Source organism: Heloderma suspectum, chromosome 12, assembly GCF_057233095.1.
Source record: "Heloderma suspectum isolate Gila_16-S chromosome 12, 16-S_ref, whole genome shotgun sequence".
Lineage (NCBI taxonomy): Eukaryota > Metazoa > Chordata > Lepidosauria > Squamata > Helodermatidae > Heloderma > Heloderma suspectum.
This window is the reverse complement of record NC_139469.1, coordinates 5,700,702-5,723,852: the sequence shown is the minus strand read 5'-3', so window position 1 is coordinate 5,723,852 and position 23,151 is coordinate 5,700,702. Positions and strand designations below refer to the sequence as shown.

Here is a 23,151-nt window from a genome sequence, read left to right as displayed (position 1 = left end):
CAGCAGCCCATAGAACACAATAGAGAAATCTAGGATTTTAGTATAGATGTGGTTAGGCAGCAGTACCGCCCCGCCCCCCCCCAATAGCAGAAAACTCAGGAGTTCCTGTCATTGGTATGATATGTAAACTTGGAAGTTCCATCTCAAGACAATGTGGTGGATAATAATTAAAAACCTGATGACTATAGTTTAAAAAAACAACAGAAGGAGCTCTCCATTGTAATTCTAGATTGATTTTCTATTTTTCTTAATTCCGTGTATGCAACAGAATGCATCTATCTATATATAGTACCATGCATTGAATGTTGTAGCTCCTTTCTCAACCAAGTTTGCAAGCTGATATACTTGGATGGAAAATCAGTGATTTATCTCCATTTCCTTATCAATATGTTCTATTGAATTTTCCCGGTCTTACTGCAGTTTTATTATTTCATTCAGGTTATCTAACATATACCAGAAAAGTAACAATATTTGATAATTGTATTATAGTTCTTCCTTACATAATTTTCTGCTAACTTATTGTGGATGAGTATAAAAATGCAACTGACTCTCCATCAGCCTTTTATTAGTTCCTATTCATAATTAAATGCAGATCAGAATAATGTGTAATCTTTTACATATTGTCATAAAAATAGAATACAAATCTTTATGCATAGGGCAAAGTGTATACTTTTTCTGTTAGTAACAAGAATTGTGAACAGGTTCCATTATGGTACTTTTGATACAGGCTAAATTAAACTTCAGATTGCTCGGTACTATCAGGAATGACTGATTTCAGGGTAGCATGACAAAAGCGGTTTAAAACAGACACTTTGGTTTTCTGTTCAATATACAATTTTAGTTTGTCTCTGAAAGTTTCACCTAGGAAACTGTAGATAAGAGGATTCAAACAGCTGTTTGAGAAGGCTGCAAGGTTCACAATGTGTCCTGTTAAGGGGTAGTTATGTCTGAAAGATTGGCTTCTCGATGAGGTTTGCTCTGTCTTTTGGAGAAGTTGCACACTTATAAACACATTTTCAGGAAGCCAGCAGATGAAGAAAACGAGGACAACAGCAACAATCATGCGAAGAGCTTTCTGCCGGCGTATGCGCAAACTCCTGTGCTTGTGGGCTCTTATCAGGACTCTAACAATTAACGAATAACAAAGGCCTATGATAGCAAAAGGAATGATAAACCCTAACGTTATTTCTAGCCACTGGATTTCTTTTACATCTGCAAAGCAAAAGTAAACTTCTCCCGTGTGTTGCAAATGTACAGCTGTAAAAGGCACTAGGGCTGCAGAGATGGATGCCAACCAGATGAGCCCACAGCTTAATCTGGCATGTTCCATGGTGCGAAACAGGTTGGACCTCATTACTTTTGCCAGGGCTATGTATCTGTCAAAACTCATCCATGTTAGAAAGAATATGCTGCTGTACATGTTGATTTGAAGGAACAAGGACATGAAAGTACAAATTATCGTGATATCATAATACTTTTCGTCAAGATTAAAGACTTCGATGAGGGAGTCAGCAACTAAAATGAGATCTGCTACGGCAAGGTTTATGAAGTATAGGTCTGGAATAGTCATCTTTTCACGAAAACTGATGTTCACCACTAAAATAAGGATGTTTCCTACAAAGCCAATAGGAAAAAGGAATATTGTGTAAAGACATGACAAGAAAAGGCTTATAATGTATTGCTGGTGTTCTGATTTATCTGTAAGGTTGAGAGGTTTGCTTTCATTGCACAAGTACGATCCATTTAGTTCAAAATACATGCTGTTGCAAAGTACTGGAGATGTGGACACTGTGTAAATTTCCATGGTATGGTTCTCTGCTAGGTAGATCACTTTGGACTTCAGTGCCAAAGTGCTTAAGTTGTTGGTGGATCCAAAGATATCTGTAGAGGTCATGTTTGGAATCTGGAAAGGCAGAATCAGTTAAGATCAATACTTGCCGAACTTTAGGAAAACTATGTTAATCCGCAGTGTGATAAGCAAGAGAGAACTCATATGTTCTATAACACAGGAACTTCTTTATAGTAATGATGGTTTCAGGTGTATACATTTTTCTTCGATCGCAGACTTGCTTACAATTTGAAAGACGCAGAATCATAATAGCTCTTTAGTTCAGTTCAGCGAGTAGTGAATATTGTTAGACCTGCAATTAAGGAAAGGAAAAACTATTAATTTTGTGCCTGGAAGATTGATAGCGTCCAGCATTTATGAACATGAATGGCCTTGTCATCTGTTCATATCTTTGTGCATTTAGTTAGATGAACCAGAAATACATGAACTTTCATTTGAAGTGTAAAGGTTTTTTGTAAACATGAGTGATTCTATGAGATCCGTTCAGTAGCAATGTGCAAAACATCCTCTTGGCATTACTCTTATGAGAAAAGGATAAAAATGAGGAATAAAGCCAGGTTTGGATTAAATAAAAGTTCAACTTTCTGCAGTATCACATTCTTTGTTTTCATAGATAATTATAGAAGTCTTAACAAATAACCCCCAGAGTACACGTTTTGGCTGAAAAACTGATAGACCTTTTACAAGACAGAGGAAAAGTATCGAGTTCCTTCTTTTACCCTATTTTTCTCACATGGCTCTTTTAAATCTTTTAAAGATAAGGCTTGTAATAATCTGCACATTTTAATTACTTGTCGTTGATTATATGGAAATCTTTTGAAAATGAGTATTACTGTCTTAAACATCTACCTGTTCTATTAAAATCTATTTTGCTAAATGATTTGCAAAATTATAAATAAAAAGAAAGCAGAACTGTGTCACAGATGATTAAAAACCTGAGTCAGATGATGTGAAAGTTTTTAGCAAAAAGCTGTGAGCAGTTAAGATTCTTATAACATTTTAAAGTAGGACAAGTAAATGGGTGGAAATGCATGTAAATATAGACTACAGTAAACTCTTATTGGCCTACATATTTTCAGTCCAGATTTTATTGAACTACTGCTAGCATATGATAACTGAGACCTGGCAAATCAACTTCTCTCAGCTAAGTTGGTTGTAGAATATTGTGTGGCGGTTCCAGTTGCCCCATCTCAAAAGTATATTGTAGGGCTGGTGAAAGAACAGGAAAAATAATTAAGGCTACAATGCTATGCACACTTACCTGTGAGTAAGCCCCATTAAACTCAGTGGGAGTCAGTTCTGAGTAGACATGTATAGGGTGGCACTGTAAAATGAGAATGGGTGTTAGAAACTTCTGTATGAAAAAATAAGCTGTTTTTAGTATAGAAAAAGGATGAGCAAGGGGGTCGAGAACATGATATGAAAAATGTGGAAAGTGTGACAAAGAATTCTCTTTTCAAGCAAAAAAATGCATGGACTTCCAGTGAAATTTATTGGCAGTAAGGAATCTTTACACTATGCATAGTTTACTTAGAGAATTTACTACCACAGGTTGTGGTGATGGTAACCAGCTTAGATGTTTGTTAAAAAATGGACAGGACAAATTTAGGAAGGATAAACCTATCAATGGCAATTAGCCATATAATAGTTAGAAATGGAGCCTCCATTTTTGAAGGCGGCATATCTCTGGGTGCCCAGTACTGGGAACAAGCAGCAGAGGGAAGGTTATCTATCCCTTGTCCTGCTTGTGAATTTCCGAGGGCATCTGCCTAGCTATTGTTGGGAGACATAATACTGAAGTAAAAAAAGAAGACATTTTATCTGATCAAGCAAGTCAGTTCTTACCATTTTATATGAAGGCATGCATAAAGTAGGTTCATGGGGTTTGTCATGTTTATTTCTAGAAAAAGGATTTATTTTCACTTGCCCAAAATAAAGTCTGTATTATTGTCTGCATTACCATAAAGCTTGTAACAACACATTTTTAGATTAAGGCATTCTTCCAAACAGTAACTAATCTTGTAGAAGTTTGATTTGCCAACAGAGGGTTTAAGAATAACTCAAATATATTTTAACTCGCGGGGGGAGGGGGATTCTTGTTCCCGAAAGGTTTCATAAATCACTTTTATAAACCACTGAAAACTAGACCAATAGAAATGTTTTTTGATACTTTAAATAACACTGCTTTAGTGGCATCCTAATTATGCACTGGAGTCTGCAGAAACCCAGTTCTCACCTTCATACATTTTAAGTTCTTACCTTCATATATGTTGAGGATTTATTTTACTTTACACTCCTGCTCATCCATGGGTATTAACTGGTCCAGAGCTGGCTTCCTTCCAATCAGTGGTAGGCTGGTTTATATTCAAATGTACCATTGCCACTCACAAGTAATGAAAAATAGTGCTATTCAGATGATATTGGATTGTACTGCATACTACTAATGTTACAGTTAAGTCACAAATGAAAAAGCATCTTCTGCTTTTTAAAATATCCTTTAAAGTACTGACATGGTTTATGGCAACATATTCAGATATGACTACAAGTCCTGCCAATAAAACAGAGCTTTATAGAGATGCACAGGGTTTCTGCAGTTTGTGTTCAGCTTTAAAAACTATGCTGAATTTTAACTCTGTTTCTGCTGGCTTGTTTTTCTTTACCAGTTTAATCTGTAAATCTTATTTTCAAACACATTTCAAAGGATCTTGGGATGTTTGAGAATCTTTTGCTTTTGGAATCCTACTTCAAATACAAAAATAAACTCAGATGCCAGTACACCGAGTGCCATTCCACAGACTCAGCTAAAGAAACAGTCTTGACATATGCTACTACTCTTGAACAACCATATAGCAAATGCGGTCAGAAGAGAAATATTAGAGCTCTTGAAAATGCAGCTACAAATGATTTTTAACACATGAATTAATAACTGTAGTAAGATCTTCCTACCCTCTTTTGTGAGTCCTCTTAATTGCTTGTATGTTTCAGTAGATTCAAAAGGTATCCCCAGCTTGATATATTACGTTGCGGTCACCATTGAGATCCTTTCCCCAAAACAAACTGAACAGTATCATATGTTCAGGGTGTCGGTAGTGCTTCCAGTCCTGATACAGCAGGTGGAGGCTTGGTCTTCATCTGCCTCTGAAGGAAACTGGTTGACAACTGCACAAACACCACCTGGTGGCTTCCAGCATCGCTCTGCTGACTGTGGGAAAAGAAGACTTGAACAGCTATGTTAAATCCTGCTTTCTCAATGGAAGGAAGAAGACTAAAGTACATGTGCTCAGCAGAAAGTGTATTTACTCTGTATGTGTGAGAGAGAGGTGTGTGTGTAAAATAATCCCCTTTTTCTAGCTATGTAATAATTATATCTGCCTGCCTTTCACAAAGCTTCTTTGCTCTCATTTGTATATGCAGTCAGAATTTTAGGCATGTTATCTGTATGTTCTGATATCAGGTCACTGTTTATTCCTGGCCAGTGCCTATAGAACTGCACAGCTAATTCTGTGTGCCCAGACTATGGACTAACATTGCTCAAAGAGCAGCCCCTCATGCCCCATGGCAAATTGCTTTAGAAACGGAGGGGCCTTTCAAAAGCAGTTGAGATGCACCAGAGGGGTGGGGGTCTGCTGGTCAAAGAAAAAAGCCCCAAATCCCAGTGGGCATACCCAAGCCCTTGAGAGCACCTAGAGTAGCTCTTTAGGTCCTGGCCATAATTCGACATGCTGAGTTATAAAGCTTAAGACAGAGACCCACTAAGAATTTATTTGGCGTTGCAAATAACCCAGATTATAACAGTGCTGAAAAAACAAAGAATATACCATTGGAAAGTTCAGCACCCTGAGAATCTTTCTTTCTTAAGAGGTTTCTAGCCTTCATGAGAGGTTGTGAAGCTATGCTTGAAAGTGTTACTGAATAAGATTGGCAATAGTAGCAGGGCATCATTGCCCAGCAAAGCTCCTTGCCCCCATGGGTATCCGACGCAGAACATACTATGCAACCAAATGGAATTATGCACATTTGAATAATTTATATTAGTTTGCATAATTCACATATTTTTCTTGGCCTGGAATCTGGGTTTCATGCTTGCATAATGTTTATTTTATTTCCATGTATATAATTTAAATATAGCTCTGGAGGGATGCCCATTAACTAAACCTTCCCCACCCTCACCCATTGTGTGCTTCAGTTACACCATTGTTTATCTGGTTATAGTATACTTTATTAATATTCTGGATTTTTTCCATTGTCTAGACCTGTTGTGAAGGAACTTCTGGGATTGGCTCTGAGTGCAATTTTCCATCCTTCTAGAACCAACATTGTTGAATTTTCTACTTTCAGGAAAGCCTTTCCACATTTATTTGTCTGCCAGAGAAACCCTCCATATCTTCTAAGGAACCTTTGTGCTTTGCAAAAGATTCTGGGGTGTGCTCTCAGTGCATGGTCTTGGCACATTGAGCTTCGCTGTTGCTTCCTGTGAATGGAGAGTGCATCCAAAACTCTCCTGCCTGCTACACATTACACCTGAGAAATCAGTAGTTCAGAGGAAGCTGTCTTTCAGAGAACTTTGTCTGCCATTACTAGTCTTATGGAGGAACCCCTGATAAGCTTCTGAGGAACTTCAAGTTTGAAAACCTGAATCCTAAATTAAGTAGGTTTTTGTCTTTATTTTTGTCCATTGATAGCCTTCATTCTAAACAATGAAACTTAATAGTATTAATAATAATAATAATAATAATAATATGTCATTGAGGCATAAGCACAATGAATTAATTTTAAAGAAGTAACTGTTGTATTGAAAGTATAAATTGATTTTGATCAGAAGCCAAATGTGTGATTAAATTTATTGAATTTATTAAAGGTTTTGTAACATGTCCCAGTATTATTTATCATTGAAATATATAGCTTCTTTCCATACTCTTCACCAAGCATGGCCTTAAAATGCAACTTTTAAGGTACATCTGAATGTGTATTTTTCAAGTTACAAAGCTGACTGTGGTCTAGTGGCACATTGCTTTAGATTTTCATATGATTGTATTCCTATATGTCTATATTTTATAGTTGAAACTATCAAGACAAGTTCTAGTAATCAGGCTGCTATTGGCAATGGCGGTTCCCCTGCCATACCTGAAGATCTTCACCGTTGCTGAGATTCCACTTGCTGGTATTTGGTACCTCCATATAGTGAAATGGAGTGAAATTAGGTCAGCAGCTGCAATTTATTAGAGTTCCATTTGTGACTAGGTAACAGTTATCTGTATTCAATCTGTCACATGTTTCTTCACATTTTCCAAGAATGTTGTTTATTTGTTAACATCCAGGCATTAGCACTTGCACTTTCTGAGCAATTAACAGGAATGTGCCCCCGGGAGCTAGGCCTAGCTGCAGATCACTGACATCTGGACATGCAGTGGCAAACTTGCATTTGCCTGAATGGAGAGTGTGAAGCATTGGACTTAGTTCAGTAGTGGAGTTGGTAGGAAGAACAGCTCCATGGAGAACTGGTGCAGTCAACATTACAACTCCCATCACAGTGTAGTTTGATGTTGGCTCATACTGTTCAGATCACATTTCTAATGGTTATTTTCTTCTCTCTGGGTTTGTGTTTCTTCAATTCTTCGGGCTGTCCCTTTCAAACAGTGGGCAAGATGAATGGCTTGTTAGTCATGATGGCTGTATGGAACCTCTATGTTTAGAGATAGTATGTTGTGTTTGTGTGTGGGGGGCAACAACTTGGGGGGGACTGTTGTTTTTAAGCCCTGCCTGTGGGATCCTAGAGGAGTACTTTTCAGTTTTACAGACCCAGAAGTCCAAACATGCATTTGAGGACCCGCTTCTATGTTTTTACTATACATTTGTATGGTGGTAGTGTTGCAGTTCTGACCCAGATAGAGATGTCAAATTTCCAGAAATTTTGAAGCCATAGAAAAAAAAAACCTGGTTTTTCTCCCAGGGTTTTTTGTGTGGGGAAAAAATGGAAATTGGGGGGGAAATGGACAAATAAGCAATACTTTTTTTTAACACTCTTTACAGATCTACAGTCACTTCATTCACTGAGTGAACTCAGTAAATTTGTAATTATTTTCTCAATAAACTATACATTAAAATTTAATATAACAAACATTATTAATTTTATGAGAAAACCAAGTTTTTATAACATATTTTAAGTTCCTAGTTTATGTCTGACCAGAGGCAACTTCAGTAAGTAGACTCTGAATCATCCTAGAAGCCAGAAGAAGCAGAAAGAACTGGAGGCAGAGGAAGACAAGACCAGAAACACAGGACTCTGTAGAACAAAACCCAAACTGTCAAGAATGCACATTGTCTTCCGTATTATGTTATGATGACTCTGTTCACATGTTGGGAAACTGAGCATGACTTGTATCATCACAAAACGTCTATCAGTAAAAGATATGTTGGATTAGTAATTTTAAAAAGAAATGGAAGAAATAACTATGCTGAGGATCTTGCAGAGAGAATTAAAAATATTTTCCCCCATAGCTTCATTATTTCCAGAGATTTTATATCTCTAGTATATCTTTCTATAAAAGTCTTATATCTTTCTATAAAAGTCTTACTACATAGTCTTTAGACATCATTCAGGGCGTGTGTGGGCTGGGGGGAGTAAAGGCTAGGCCACAATATATAAACACCTTGTCTTGAATTCTAAAAGAAAATATTTTATAATGCAAACCTGTTCAATTTTTCCCATGGGTGGGGGACGACGACACACAAAAATGGTCCTTGGAAAAAACTTTTCCCACAAATTTTTCCAGGTTTTTTCCAGGCCTTCACATCTCTAGAACCACCTTGGTTCCTGACTCACTAACTGAAGGCCAATGCCCTAGAGATACCTGATCGGTCACTTTGAGAAGCAGGATGGAGGACTAGATCATCTTTTTGGTTTGATCCAGCATGGCTGTTATGTTCGTATGAGCTGGATTAATCACTGCCTTACCTTAGCAGAGTCACTCCTGCTTCTGATGCTACCTGCATGTGTATGCTTATATTAACATTTCTTAAAAATAAGTTCCCAAATTAAGTTTTTTATTGGTTTATCTCATTGATTAGGGGCACAATCCTATTGATTGTGCCCTCGATGATTAGAATCCCCTGAACTCGGAGGCTTCCAATCATTCAACACAGGGCTAGAGGATCGGTGGAGGCGATCTTTGCCTCCCTTGGCATCCCACCCTGCATTTTTTGCTAAACAGGCTTTTTTGCCCATCTAGCAATGGTGCTTTAGAGGGGGAGGGAAGGAGGCTGGAAGAGGCTCAGGATAGCTGGTATCCTGGACTCTCTGGTCTCCTCCCCACCCACTGAAACACTCCCTTTTTCCCTTCCCCAAGGTTGCTTTTCCCGCCTTGGAGGGCAGCCGGCATGATTCCATGTTGGCTGCAAGAGGCTGAGTGTGTGTGTGTGGGGGGGGGGGGAACAGATCTCTGACTCCCCCTTCCGAGATCAGAGCACTGCCTCCAGCCTCGGAGTGAGAATCCCCAGTATCCTATGGCCCCTCAGACAATGTCTAGGGGTCCATAGGATTGCTCCCTCCTTGAATAAATATTGCAGCCCTAGTTTTTATTTCTTACGTGACCTATAGAGAGTGAAATAATTTAACATACAGACACACTCTTCAAAAGATTTAAAAGGGATGAGTACAGACGACAATGACATAATTGGTTCTCCCATAAGTAACTGCTGTTGCTCCTCTTCAGGCCTACTGAAATTTAAGCCACAGATTCCTAGATATTTTTTTACTGCAGAGGCTAGAGGACAAAAGGATATTAAAAGCACATCAGACCTCCAGAGGCTCCAGGTAAAGAGCTAATGCAGGATTAGTGTATTTTCTATTGTAATTCTCACTCATCATTGTTCGGATATGGGTGATGTTCTTTCCCATTTAGCTTATGGGTTACTATAATAACATTTCCTTAATTGCTGCAGAAAAAAATATCTGGTGTATCTGAATAGGAGTAGACAGCTTTTTTCCATGACTTGGAACAGATATCCAAATGCTGAAAAGCTTCTGAAATCCTGTATATGCGTATTATAAAAATAAATTTTGTAATAATTGGGAAATCATTTAGACTGCTGAAATATTTTTAGAAACTTTTATTAATATGATGAAAAAACTTGTGTTTGATTCACATTTAGATAACTGAAAAACAGTTGTAAATTCTTAATGATCGTATCATAAACATAACATATATACATACATAATACACACACACACATATACACACACACACACTTAAAAGTCCATTCCTAGCATTCTGTGGCACCCTAGTATGATCAAGAGGTAAAACACAGGACAGGACTATGCAGATGAAGAGGTGGGGCTATGAAAATATGAACAAGCTTGATTCTCAATGGCTGGGGATAACTAGGGGAAGGGAGCGTGCTTACTTCCTACCATAATAATGTCCCTGAGTGCACCCAAATCAGTCTAAGTGTTACACTTGGGCACCCTGTTGCAGTGAGGGTAAACCTTGGCCTCAGCCCCTGATATTTGCTGGCCTAGCCATCACTAGCACAGCTATTACTGTAGGGTGCTACAGTGTTGTCGCCTCCCCCCCCCCCCCGCCGCTCCCATCAATATACAACACCTCTGCAACTGTCCTAAACCCTCTATAGACACAGGCACACCCACCACCTGTCAGAATGATGGACAGTGTGTTAATAGAACCCAGTGTAACAATATTTTCTCATCCATTTCAATCACTCAGAGTGCCCTGAGCCACCTCCTGGCAACATGTGCTTACTACTTCACAAAACCTAGCATCGTTGGCAGTAGTTGAGACATCTGTACATCATGGGTGGGCAGCCTGTGGTCCTCCCAAATACTGGACCGTGACTCCCGTCAGCCCTAGCTGGCACAGCCAGTGGTGAGAGCTGCAGTTCGACAACCTCAGTTTGACAGCCACGAGTTGTCCACTCCTGCCATATAGGATGATTGCTGTAGGAAGCACTGGTGATACAGCGGTGTTTCCTCCAGGAACTGCAATGTGTGGAGGTACCTTTTGTCATACTAGAAAAAGTTCAAAGCAATAATATGCCTTAGAGACTGACTTCTCTTTTTATTCGTAGAGGTGATCCAGGCAAATCAGTCATCTTGATGAAATATTGGACCACTAATATTAATCATAATTGTTACGATGTATATGGTGACATCGCTGCACATGGCACTTTATAAAGTAGCATTAGCCAAAAAAGAGACAGCTCCCTGCTTTGATGAGTTTACAGTCTAAATGTTGGCAGTGAGGAGATTGCAAAGGCAGGGGAGGCAAGGGTGAGAACCGATGCATGTCAGCAAATGCAGTTATGTGTACTTAGGTTTAATGTCAATTGGCAATGCAGCCAAAGAGGTCAAGCAGAATTTGTGGAAGAGGTGGGGTTTGAAGAGGGTTTTGTAGGAAGAGAGACTGGTATGTGTATTAGGAATTCAAAAGATTCAACCTGACGTTTTTCTTCGTAATCAAAATTCACACTCCAGATTTTTTTCTTGTAAGAAACGCATGATTTTTGTATGTATTTTTCAAAGTGTGTATAGCCAAGTGTTTGAGCATGATCTGCATTACTGACAGTGTCGAGTGGTCCTATAGTGGTCACCTGAGTTGTGCTATTCATGAGAGAATATGTTGGGGAAGGGAGAGAATGGACAAGGAAAAGGTAGTAGTTTGTACATAAACAAAATACTGTCTTTAGGTCCCCTTATATATGAGCTAAAGTTTTAGTTCTGCTGAGTATTTAAACTACCTTGCTTAGTTTACAGCTTAATCTTTTAATGTGTCCTTTGCATCAGCAGAAAAACCTCTCCATGCAGGTAGGGGATGCGTGCAATGCTCTATTAGATCTTCCATACCTCTTCTTCCATTCACCTCAATTTTCTATTATGAAACTCTCTTGGAATGCTATTTATTGCATAGCTTAATGAAAGAGCTACTGTCTTCATTGCCTTTGGGTTTTTCTTGCCATGACTATTGGCACAATTTCAATTTTCTCTTCACAGCAATTTTTAAGGCATCTGAATCACCATAAACATAATGATGCATGCTCTCTTAATATACCTTATTGTCTTCAATAGCTCACTCCGTACTCAATCTTTCATGTTATTGGTCATAGTCACGTTGATTGGGTCTTTGGCAAAACTTTGCCAATATATTTAAACCTGCCCTCATCCCCCCACCCAAATTATCTTGCCTTAAGCCCAGAACAATTGTTTTGCTTTATAGAGCAGTATGTTTGACCAGTCCTACAGGTCAAACATACTGCCTGTTCCTTCTTCCGTGAAACAGTAATGTTGTAGTTAAGCTTTCTGAATGTGCTCTACTCTACCAGCAAATAACAATGGCTTTTTGCAACCCATGGTTTTAGTTTCAGATCGTTTTAAGGCGTTTGGTGCCTAGAAGACTTCTAATCCAAGAGACAGAATGTTTTTCTGTAGTTATATGAAGTATTGTTCTATTCCATACATTGGAAAGCCTTTTGGAAGCACCCATACTTTCTAGCAGGCTGATTTTTTTAAACCTAGACTCCTTAGGGCTCAATAACTCCATGGATGGAGGGGTTTTGGCCCCACCTGGGATAGATGGAGAATAGAGGAAAACATTCTTCCTCAACTTCAAGTGACTTGCATCCCTTATGCATATGGGGAGGCCAAAATGTTTGAGGGATTATGTTGGCTGACAGCTTAGTTAATATTTGCGCTATAACAGTCACTTATAGAATAATGTATTAATTCTCTAGGTGATATGCCACCATAATCAAGATCTCCCTGCTCTCTTGCATGCAGTCTCCACCCCACCCCCCACCCCACACATACTTATTGATCCTGGAAACAGCCATTCTCATTGTAAACTTCAGTAATCTCAAAAGCATTAATTACATGGAAATAAAATGGAGGCAAAGTTTTTCTTCCAAAAGCTCTTGACCACTTTGTCCACAGTATTGTTCACTCTGCTGTCCATGCATCAGCACACAAAAGCAAAAGATCAACATATAATGACAGCACTTGCAAAGCTTGCAATTATTATGATTGTAGCTGTCAGTGAACAGTGGATCATATTTAATTTTCAGTAGCCAGGTTGTAGGAATAAAGAAGCTTGGAAGTTTTTTACTCCTTCAGGTCTGTATGTTAGCAGATGTGTAGCTCTTTAATGCTAATATTTTGGAAGACAAAAGTCAGTGTGATCCATTTTCAGATGGCACAGATGAGACTTCGGTATGAGTTTCTCGTATTTCAAGAGCTGTATTGCTAGGATTTCTCCTCCTGCAAACTTTGGTGAGCTTAGTTACAATATGTAATAAGCCGCTCCTGCATGGTTTATGGAGCCAAAGTATGATTACTAAACTAATGCAGCTTTCACTGAACAACAGAACCTCTGCAGTATTCATGGTCAGCTCATTTTGAGGTGTCCCTATGCTTCTCTGTATCTTCAAGTTGGTCCTGGAGAGGATCATAATGTTGTAAAATAGACGGCACACAAACATTGTTATAGTAATAACCAAAACAGTCAAATAAGGGTGAATATTTTGCCTTGTGGGGCGGCTTTCTGGCTGAGTTTTTTTAACAAACAGTAGAATGAAGCAGAGAAGCTTGGCCAAAGATGGAATGCAGAAGCCAAAGGTAAATTTAATAATCTCATATTCAGGCCATGCAAATAAAGGATCTAATTGGCAGTCTGTTTCTTCATGGTAATTTACTATGCCCAGCAGTGCCACCGCTATCAGTGCAGCACAAAAAGCACATGTCAGTACAAATCCAACACATACTATAGGATTTTGGTGTGCTTTACTAATTAAAACATTCTGGGGTGGGTGCCTCTTGAGGAAAAAGCTTAGCACCATTAGGATGAGAAGGTACTGAGAACTGAAGTAACTCAAATTGAAAAAAAATGACAGAGCTCCACATTCAAAATAAGATACTTTGAGATAGGCAGGCCTTGTGGTGATGGTGAGTGATAAAAGAATCATTAAGATGTTGCTGAAGGTATGAGCAAAAATCAGTATGTCTAATTTATCTAAGACGTGCTGCATGTAGTTCTTAATTAAGATGCCCAAGATAATGATCCCTGCTAGTAATCCAGTTGGTACAAAGAGTCCAATATAGCCATGCATAAATCTTGATATTATGTGTTGCGAGAATATGATGTCTTCAAAACTGGTGGATGGATTTTGGCTCTGGCTTGGGTACTTAATCCATGTCATATTATGCGGGACCATTCTTGTGAAGCACTTTGTTTCTTGGGGGCACTGCAAACTGAAATGAAAGAGTAATGAATGATCTTTAAAGCACAATCCAAACAGTAGAAATACAGGGAAAGTGCCATCACAGCCCCCCAGGTGAATAAGCAAAATATACTTATAATGCATCCCAACCGAAAACAGTAGAAGTATATGCCCTGTCAGAAGAGGAGGTAGGATTCTGCTCCCATCATACTGGGATTGCTCTTGAGTTTGATTAGAACGTCATGTAAGATGAAGTCTTGGTGTGGCTTCACACACAGCAGAAAATGAGACCCCCCTGCCCCCCATTTCCTCTGTGGGTCCACTGTGCCTTTTCATACAAAAAGGCAAACATTTCAGTTATACCTGAAGAATGTTTGAATGCACCCGAGGGCCTTGTGTGTCCCAGGAGCATATAATTCCCCTCTAAGCCTTACAGAAAATGAGTATTTAATCTGTGGTAGAAATGCAGGGGCCCCATCTTTTCTACAACTAATGAATTGACCCTCAATGTGGTTTAGATTGGTGGGAGAATATCCTATGGTTGTGGCGACCCAGGAATGCTTTCTTCTTTTGTAGCTTTGTGAAGGTGGGGCAGTCAGAAACTAGATGCAGCCAAAATGTAATGTGTTTATGCTACCTGATTGCTGTGGACCCCTTCACAGCAACCAGGCTGCCTGCAGCAGAGTTTTATGTAGGGATACGATAAGTGAAAATAACTATGACCAAGATCCAAAAAGCTACTTTAGGATTACTGAAGAGTGAATATGTGTCCAGAGGTTTTAAAAAAAAACTTTACACAGCAGTGGAAGTGTCATAGTTCAGTGGCAGAGCACATGTGTTTTCATTGGTATTGTGTTTTTAAAGAAGTATAATTTTAATGTGGTGTTTTAATCTTTTTATTCTTTTGCTGTTTTATTTCTTGTGTTCACCACTCTGAAATCTGTTTTAGATATGGAGCAGTGTATAAATATTGTGAATGAATGAATGAATGTGTGTGTCAGGGTGGACACTGAGCCCATAGAATCCCAGAGTAGTTCTGATTCTGAGGAAGAGCAGTCGCTCCTGGGAGAGGAGCGCGGTCCTCTTTCCCAGGACCAACAGCTGACGGAGATTCCTCCCACCAGCATTCCTAGTTTAGTTAGCAGTCCTGGGAGTGACCGAGCACAGATAGCAGACTTGGTGGATGCGCGACGCAGACGCAGAGAGTGGCGCCAGATGGAGGGCGTGGAAAGGAGGCGAAGTGCCAGGTTGGCGCGCAAACAACGGCTGCGCCCACAGGCTCCAAGGGAAAAGGGGAGGGACTCTCCCTAGTCCTTAATTTCAGGGGTCTGCCAGTAATTCCCTTTCAAACGGGGACCAACTGTTCCAACTTAGGGCATCGGTACTGTGCTGCTCAGATCTAGTTGCAAACGGTGTAGTTGTTAAGTTGTAAAAGAAGAATAAAGCTTTGAAAGGAATCCCTTTGTCTGTGTCTGGACTTAGCTACTGGATTAGACTGAGAGAGCCCTCCAAGGAGCCCTTGACAGTGTGGCACACAGAGGGTCCCAGGTTCAGTCCTTGGCATCTCCAGGTAGGGCCTGGAAAGATGTCTGTCTGAAACCCAGGAGAATCATTGCCAGTCGTTGTACAGCTAGATGAGCCAGTGGTCTGACTTGGTATAAGTAGGGATGTACGAAAGTCACTTACCTTTTCGCGGATTCTGTTCATGGGGGGGGGAGGCATTCCGTCCCTCCCCCCAGAATCCTCGATGGGGGGGGAGGCAATCCAGTCCTCCCCCCCGGAATCCTCGATGGCCAGCTGTGCTCCGCGGTGGCTCCACGGAGCAGCCGGCCAGGACAGGGCCGTCCGCAGCCGGATTTCCGGCCACGGAGGGCTCTGGGTTAAAAAAAAAAAAGCGTACGCAAATGGCGGCAGCTACGGCTGCCGCCATTTGCGTTCCTTATTTTTCGTCGTCTTAGTCTACGTAAATATTTACGTAGACTATTACGGCGAAAATAAAGGGGAACGCAAATAGCGTAGTGGGCGCTATTTGCGTCCCTTTTTGATTCGCCGTTTTAGCCTATGTAAATATTTACATAGACTAAGACGGCGAAAAATAGGCTAAAACTTAGGCTAAAACGGCGAATCAGAAAGAGACGCAAATAGCGCCCACTACGCTATTTGCGTTCCCTTTATTTTCGCCATAATAGTTTACGTAAATATTTACATAGACTAAGACGGTGAAAAATAAGGAATGCAAATGGCGGCGGCTGTAGCTGCCGCCATTTGCGTACGCTTTTTTTTTTTTAACCCAGAGCCCTCCGTGGCCGGAAATCCGGCTGCGGACGGCGCTGTCCTGGCCGGCTGCTCCGTGGAGCCGCCGCGGAGCACAGCTGGCCGTCGAGGATTCCGGGGGGGAGGACTGGATTGCCTCCCCCCCCCGTCGAGGATTCTGGGGGGAGGGACGGAACGCCTCCCCCCCCATGAACAGAATCCGCAAAAAGGTAAGTGACTTTCGTACATCCCTACTTATACCAAGGGATGTGATAGGCTACGTAAGTCTTTATGTAGCCTATCACGTTTCTGTAAAAAAAACAAAAAACGACAAGACTGCAAATGGCGGCGGCAGCTGCCGGTCGGAAGACCAGCCGCCGGAGCCGCCGCCGCCGCCCGGAACATCCGCCCCAGGTAAGTCTCGTCCCGGGGGGGAACCGCGGGGGGGTGGCAGGCCATTCCGCCACAGATTTCGGGGGGGCGAATACACTGGCATTCGGCCTCACTGAGATCCATGGCGGAATTCTCTGACATCCCTAGGTATAAGGCACCTTCCTATATTCCTACACATAACCCTCATACCCACCCCACCATCTCTTACTACAAACTGTTTTTGAAACTCCTCAGTTTCAGAAGTGGTTTGCTATGTTGCACGGGAAGGCTGTTGTTCAAGAAACATGAGTGTTGGTGTGTGGAATTAGTTGCATGGTTCCTTGGATTCTGTCCTGTGTTAATAATGTTATAGCTTTAAGATTTATGCAGAAGGGCTCAATTTTTATGATAACTTGAGCTGAACTGTAGCCCTGATAATAGGGCATGCTGATTCTGTAGTCCTGCTGTACTGTCAGCTAGCCAGGGAAATGGCGCATATCGCAGGCTAGGCTCCTGAAATGAAAAGTTCCCACCTTTCTTCTGCCTGCTTCTGTGTCAATTCTAAATTTTCTATATTTGTGTATCTTTTCATTCCAGTGACACAAGGGGATTTAGTTAGCAGTCCTATCCGCCCAGTGCATGTAACGTTCATGCAGTTTCTCTGTTAACAATGGATATTTCAGAATAGGTGTGAAAACTACAAATCCACAGCAATAGAATTTCAGCATTACTAATAGGGCCTTTTAATTTTAAATACCACATATGCCTAAACCTCATAGGGGAGCTACAAAGAAGTGGGGGAAATCGGTTTTTTTTAGACTCCAAATTTTAGCAGCATTATCTGATTATACTCTTATTTGCTAACTTTCAACTATGTGTGCGCATGTTTATGTTTATAGCTGTTATAAATTCCTGAAGACAGGGGTTTCTTAAGGTGAAACTGACAGGGAATTAACTGTAATGGCTCAATCATGTGCTGCCATCATGATTCCATTACCATGAAAAGGCATCACTTTTTCTTTTAAACAAATAATAGACTGTGTAAAAAGATTCAGTAGCTGTTTGCTCTGCAGAAAATGACTGCAATAAATATGGAATGTGTAATTTTATAGGCCACCTAAAAGCACAATTTGTTCATTATCAAAAAGGTGATTTCCATATATTTTGTTAGAGGAAATCTGTTGCCAATGTTATTCAGTTTTTTAAAAAAGATGTATGGTTTGTGTTGCAATAGAATAAACATTTCATATTTAAAATAATGTGGACAACTATATGGAGGATTTGGGGGTAGGGGGAAATAATCATCAGCACATTTTAAAAGCCAGCTTCTACTGCCCAAGCTTTAAAATATGATTTTGCATATCTGCAATTAAAAAACATAGCATGCTATGTTTGCTATTTCATCTTCTGTTTCCTTTTTAACATAAGCATTTCAGTTTTTGCATTAATCCCAGATTTAATATAGAGGTTTCTTTAAATCATTCAATAGTATGCAAAGCTGATCCATTCAACCAGAGTGTGTCTGCATGAATTGCAGGGCCTTGAGTCTTTTCCTTATCAGAAGTTTCCATAGAGTCTCATCTAATAATGGAATGTTTTTCCATAAGGCTTTCTTCTGTAGCTTATGTCTTTTTAACGAAGTTCTATCAATGTTAGAACACTGCACTTTAAGTTACACTGTTAGTTTGAGCCTTAAGGCTTTAGTCATATGAACGTCCTTTTGAACTCAGTGAGACTTACCTCTGAGTAAACATGCACAGAATTGGGTTATGAGTATATTAGAGCTTAAAAATAGTATTTTATTCTAAAGCCTATCCTCACATCCTAAAGTGTATCACATGGTGACTTCCAACAATTAAGATCTACTATAAAAAAGCAATATCAGGTATACAGATTTCAGTTGTCTGGATATGAGCATGTATGTGCAATGTGCTGTAATGTATACAATATTAGCCTTGCATTGTTAATGTGTATATTACATTTTTATCCTGTCTTTTCATGAAGGCCTTCCCTTATTTTCACAACAACCTTCTGTCAGTAAGTTAGGCTGAGGGATAGTGTCTAGTAAGTGTTGTGGCAGACCAGGGATTTGAACCTGTATCTCCCAAGTCAATGTCCAACACTTGAACCACTACACCACACTGACTCTCTCAGTCTCCACCAAAGTGGATTGAAGAAGTGGAGTTCAAATTCTTGCTTTGCCATAAAACTCACTGGCTTGGCACATTCACTGTCTCTCAGTCTAACCCTACCTCACAGGGTGTGAGGAGAAAACGGTGGCTCCTGTGATGGCGTTTGTTCCTATCATTGCAGGATTTCTTCCTTCCTAGTGCATGCAACATTGTTGCAACATTGGTTATATACTCTAGATGCCATCTAGAAGACCGTTTCTTAGACTAAGACTTGGCTCCTGAAATAAGTTACATTGGAGGGGGGAAACTTGAGCAGTTAAGGACCTTTGGAGCAGAAAAGCCAAACTTAAGCAAAGTGAGACTGCTTTACTACTGTCCTCAGAAAATAAGACCCAGAACACCAGATGTGGGAAAGGGAAAATACTGCACATATAGGGCATAAGAGTATATTGTGTGTTTGGGTGGGGAGGGATCTATCTGGTCTACCAACAGCCATTTGCCAACGCTCAGCATGGAATAACGATTTTTATGTAAAGGGAATGAATTCTCTTCTGTTCAGCTACCAAGATGAATTCTACTTCATTAATATAAGTTGAATTGAAAAATCATTTCTGAGTTAGTTATGGAGGGGGGAAAAACAGAAATGGTAGACTAACAGAAGAAAAGCACTTCAAAAGCCTGTGCAACTAAGTTATTATTTATGAATTACATTTATTATAATAGTGATACAATTTATAAAGCACTTTACAGTGGTCAGAGGAATTCACATACATTATCTCAGTAACACTTAACAACAACTCTGTGATGTAGGACAGTACTATTCTTTTCATATTACAGATGACAGGGTGGGGAGGTTCGCAAGTCATGCGGGGGGATACTAGCAGTGAGGGGACTGGAGAGGCCGGCTTATGAAGTATCCCCAGCCCTCTCCAGCCTCCTTCCCTCCCCCTCTGCAACGCCCCAGCTAGACGGACAAAAAAGCCCATCTAGCGAAAATGCAGAGTGGGAAGAGTGCAGAAGCAGAGGGGCATTTCAGAAACAGTTTGTGATGTAGGGGGGGTTGAAGTGGGATGGGATCGAACTAAGATCTGTTAAAAGGACCTGAGAGTAGTTTACAGTTTTGAAAAACCTGTTGATTTGTGAACCAGCAGACAACATTCAATGACTGAGCAACTGTGATCTTGAATGCATCTTGTGGAATTTTGACAAAAGAATTCTAGATCCCATCTATTTTGTGCTGTCTGAAAACCACTCAGATAGGGAAGTTGAACTGCAGCAAATGTCCACCATGAAGCAGTATCCTTCTAGCATTGAAAGTTTCTATTATTATTTTGCTAGAATTAAGTGGGACATCTATTTGTAATGGAAGTACCTTCTATTCTGCAGATGGCAAAAAAAAACCTCATGCAAGCATACAGGGTTTAAGGTTGTGCAGTTAACTTTACTCTTTCTGAAAAGAATGTTTACCTTCCTTTCTCTGATTACACAGCATAATAGCAAATTCTGCTGCAGTGATTCTTAGTGTGTTTGCGTGAAGCAGCATGGCTGGTACATCTCTTTGCTTTATTTAGTGGCTTCTGCAGAATTAATCAGTTTAGAATATCAACATTTCTTGTAAACAACTGAAATTACTCAGAATACATTGGGTATAAAGCTGTGGTTTTCATATTTTCTATCATCAAGGAGCCCTTTCCACATTATCTTGTTTGCTGAGCATCCTTGGCATAACTGCCATTTCCCCCATGAAGTAAGTGTTTGCCTTAGAACAAACTTGATACTCTTCTGTACCAGTAAATTGCATGTCAGGAAAGTGGTAGGCAAGCTGGCTTTGAGGGGAGCTTATCTTACTATTAGTGACCTTCTCATTGAGGAACGCCTGTTTAGCTTTCAAGGAACCCCAGGGTTTCCCCAGAATATAGTTTGAACATCACCAGGGGAAGGAAATTGCATTAATTTCCATTTTACAGCTGTGGAAAGGAAGATACTGGAAAGTCACTACAAGAAGCAAACATTCTATTTTAAGTTATGGGTTTTCTTTTAACATTTTATATAGATTTTTTTTTTTTAAAGGATTCCCTTCCTCAGCTTCTTCCTAACCTTTTCTTCCGGTGAATATTCTTCGTCTTATTTCTTTCTGACCTTGTCTAACTGCTCCATTTTTAATAGAGACCTTCTGAGACAGTGTGCTGCTAGTACGTTAGGCTGCATTTGTTTTGGCAATGAATTTTAAAATATTCTGGAATCCTGTTCTCAGGCTCAGTCCGTCAGCTAATAAATTATCCTTTGCTGCCAATAGATGGAGCCGAATCATTCTGCATAACACGCACGAGGCAGCCAGGACGGCAAGTACTGCAGGGTAAATCTCTCAAGAGAGCCAGGACTTGAAATTATTTTTCCCCTGTGTGCGTTTGCTTAAAATGCTCAAGTCTGGGGACTTCAGTTTAATGACTTAAACTGACAACTTATTTGAAAGCTTCCAAGCCACATTACTATGTTTAGGAATCGTTGTTTTAGAAACCAAAACTATTTTGTATAGACGTTTAGCATATGACAGCCCTTCCCTTTTTTTCTTTTTGGCCTCAAGAGAAAATAGTTCCTTTCACCAAACAGCAAGCTCTGTGCACAACAGAAGTGTTACTGCTTGTAACTCCTAATGGACCTGTGTCTTTTTAACTGTTCCATTCAAAAGAGTCCATAATTCTTAGCAAAGGATTTCCTGAATAATTCCTGTATTATGCAGTGGTTCTATCATGGCAAAATTTAGGGACAGGACTTAGAAGTAGAGAAATAACACTGAAGTTACTCATACAGTTGATTACAAAAAGAACTTAAATGGGGGAAGACCATATCCACAGAAATAGATCTAAAAGCATAGAACAGATTTTTCTTCTGCGTAGACGAAGAATATCAACAGTGTTGTGTTTGAAATTTTTGATATATGCAAACAGTGTTGTGTTTGAAATCTGTGATATATGCAATTCCTGCTTCAGTCTAGTTCTAAAACAGCAGAAGGCAACATTCCAGCTTAGTGGAAATAGATGATTCCCCCCCCGCACCCGTTTGTTTAAATAGTTGAAGCATCTGGCTTCTTGAACATTTAAGAACAATGTGACACTTTAATTATTCATGCTTTGTAAAAGGATTCTTTAAAAATCCACGTCTCTTTAGTTTCATAACATTGTTTCTCAGTTGTGATATTTTACTGCAGTTTGTGAGGTTTTAAAAATATTATAGAAGGGGATGTGGTTACAAGTCCAGAACTCTTTGCACACAATATTTTTGGTCTTCAGTGGTGATGAAAACATTTTGTATTTAAATCAAAGTAGATAACTTACCCGTGAAAGAAAGTGTTCTGCAGAGGCAACAGGCTGATGCTCCCTTTATGGTCAGATTGATGAAATATAATTGCTGTTCAGAGGAAAATAACAGTTTTATCTCATACTTGGCTTCCTGTATGTGGTGACGTCTTCTGTTAGAAAGCTCAGACTACAGAAACCTACAGTTCTGTAGGGAACAGGAACTTGGTTTCATGTAATTCAAACCATACACGTTGCATCTTTAGCAGGCATATGGCTCAATCATGTGACTTAAAAGTTCAAATTGACATACGCTGGGGGATATTTTAGTACTCCAGAACAGAAAAGTAGTGTTTAGCCATATATTTTTGAGTATGTGAGGCCATCCAGTGGCTTCTCACTCAGAGTTTATATGTTAAATTTTAAAACCATTCACCCATAGTCACTGATATTTGAAAGTATATTTTCCAAGACCAGATATTTTGTATTTCAAAATGCTGCAGAAGCAAATATCAAAGAAATCATATATTAAAACCTCAAAAAAAAAACCCACCCCATTCAGAGGCTAATGCCTGGAATTAAACGTTGGAGAATGAAGATTCCTACCTTTTAATCCATGCAGTGCTGGGTTCTAGAAGAATAATTGGGGTATGTCTTGTCAAGATACATTATCCTATCATTTATTAAGAGGTGGAGGGTGCAGTCCTATGGGTATAGTCGGCTGCCTCCAAACTATCCAATGCAGGGCAGGCGGAGCACAGAGGGGATCTTCGCTTCCCTGCTCCAGCTGCCCTGCGTTTGTGGCTAGATGGCCGATTTCAGCTCGGGGGGGGGGGGAGGCCAAACCGCAGATAGGAAGCATTGTAATGGCACTTCCGCTGTCCCTGCCCCCAGGAAACCCCCTTTTCCCCTGCTTCATGCTGCTCTTCCAAGAAGGGAGACGGGGACAAACAACGCCTCCTACGAAGGGGCAAGGAGGTGGTTTTCTGGTAACCATCCTCGGACTGCTGGCTCTGAGGTCAGT

The 23,151-nt window shown here is 40.1% G+C and overlaps 3 protein-coding genes across 4 annotated transcripts in view; 1 reads left to right on the top strand and 2 right to left on the bottom strand.

The window, feature by feature from the left end:
- The window catches only part of LOC146336476 (uncharacterized), a 196,252-nt gene that overhangs the window by 34,952 nt on the left and 138,149 nt on the right, over nucleotides 1-23,151 (top strand). The window lies entirely within an intron of this gene.
- On the bottom strand, nucleotides 528-4,952 carry GPER1 (G protein-coupled estrogen receptor 1). The gene is made up of 3 exons (XM_084818196.1): nucleotides 4,796-4,952; nucleotides 3,111-3,173; nucleotides 528-2,141 (listed from the first exon to the last, which is right to left on the bottom strand). The coding sequence occupies exon 3, from the start codon at nucleotides 1,892-1,894 to the stop codon at nucleotides 734-736; it is 1,161 nt and encodes a 386-aa protein (XP_084674322.1). The 5' UTR covers nucleotides 1,895-2,141; nucleotides 3,111-3,173; nucleotides 4,796-4,952; the 3' UTR covers nucleotides 528-733.
- Nucleotides 9,957-22,339, bottom strand: LOC146336478 (uncharacterized). Its single transcript, XM_084818201.1, has 2 exons — nucleotides 22,167-22,339; nucleotides 9,957-14,105 (listed from the first exon to the last, which is right to left on the bottom strand). The coding sequence occupies exon 2, from the start codon at nucleotides 14,066-14,068 to the stop codon at nucleotides 13,028-13,030; it is 1,041 nt and encodes a 346-aa protein (XP_084674327.1). The 5' UTR covers nucleotides 14,069-14,105; nucleotides 22,167-22,339; the 3' UTR covers nucleotides 9,957-13,027.

Coding starts and splice junctions, on each gene's coding strand:
- GPER1 (XM_084818196.1), bottom strand. CDS start 1,894: ATGACCTCTACAGATATCTTTGGATCCACCAACAACTTAAGCACTTTG.
- LOC146336478 (XM_084818201.1), bottom strand. CDS start 14,068: ATGGTCCCGCATAATATGACATGGATTAAGTACCCAAGCCAGAGCCAA.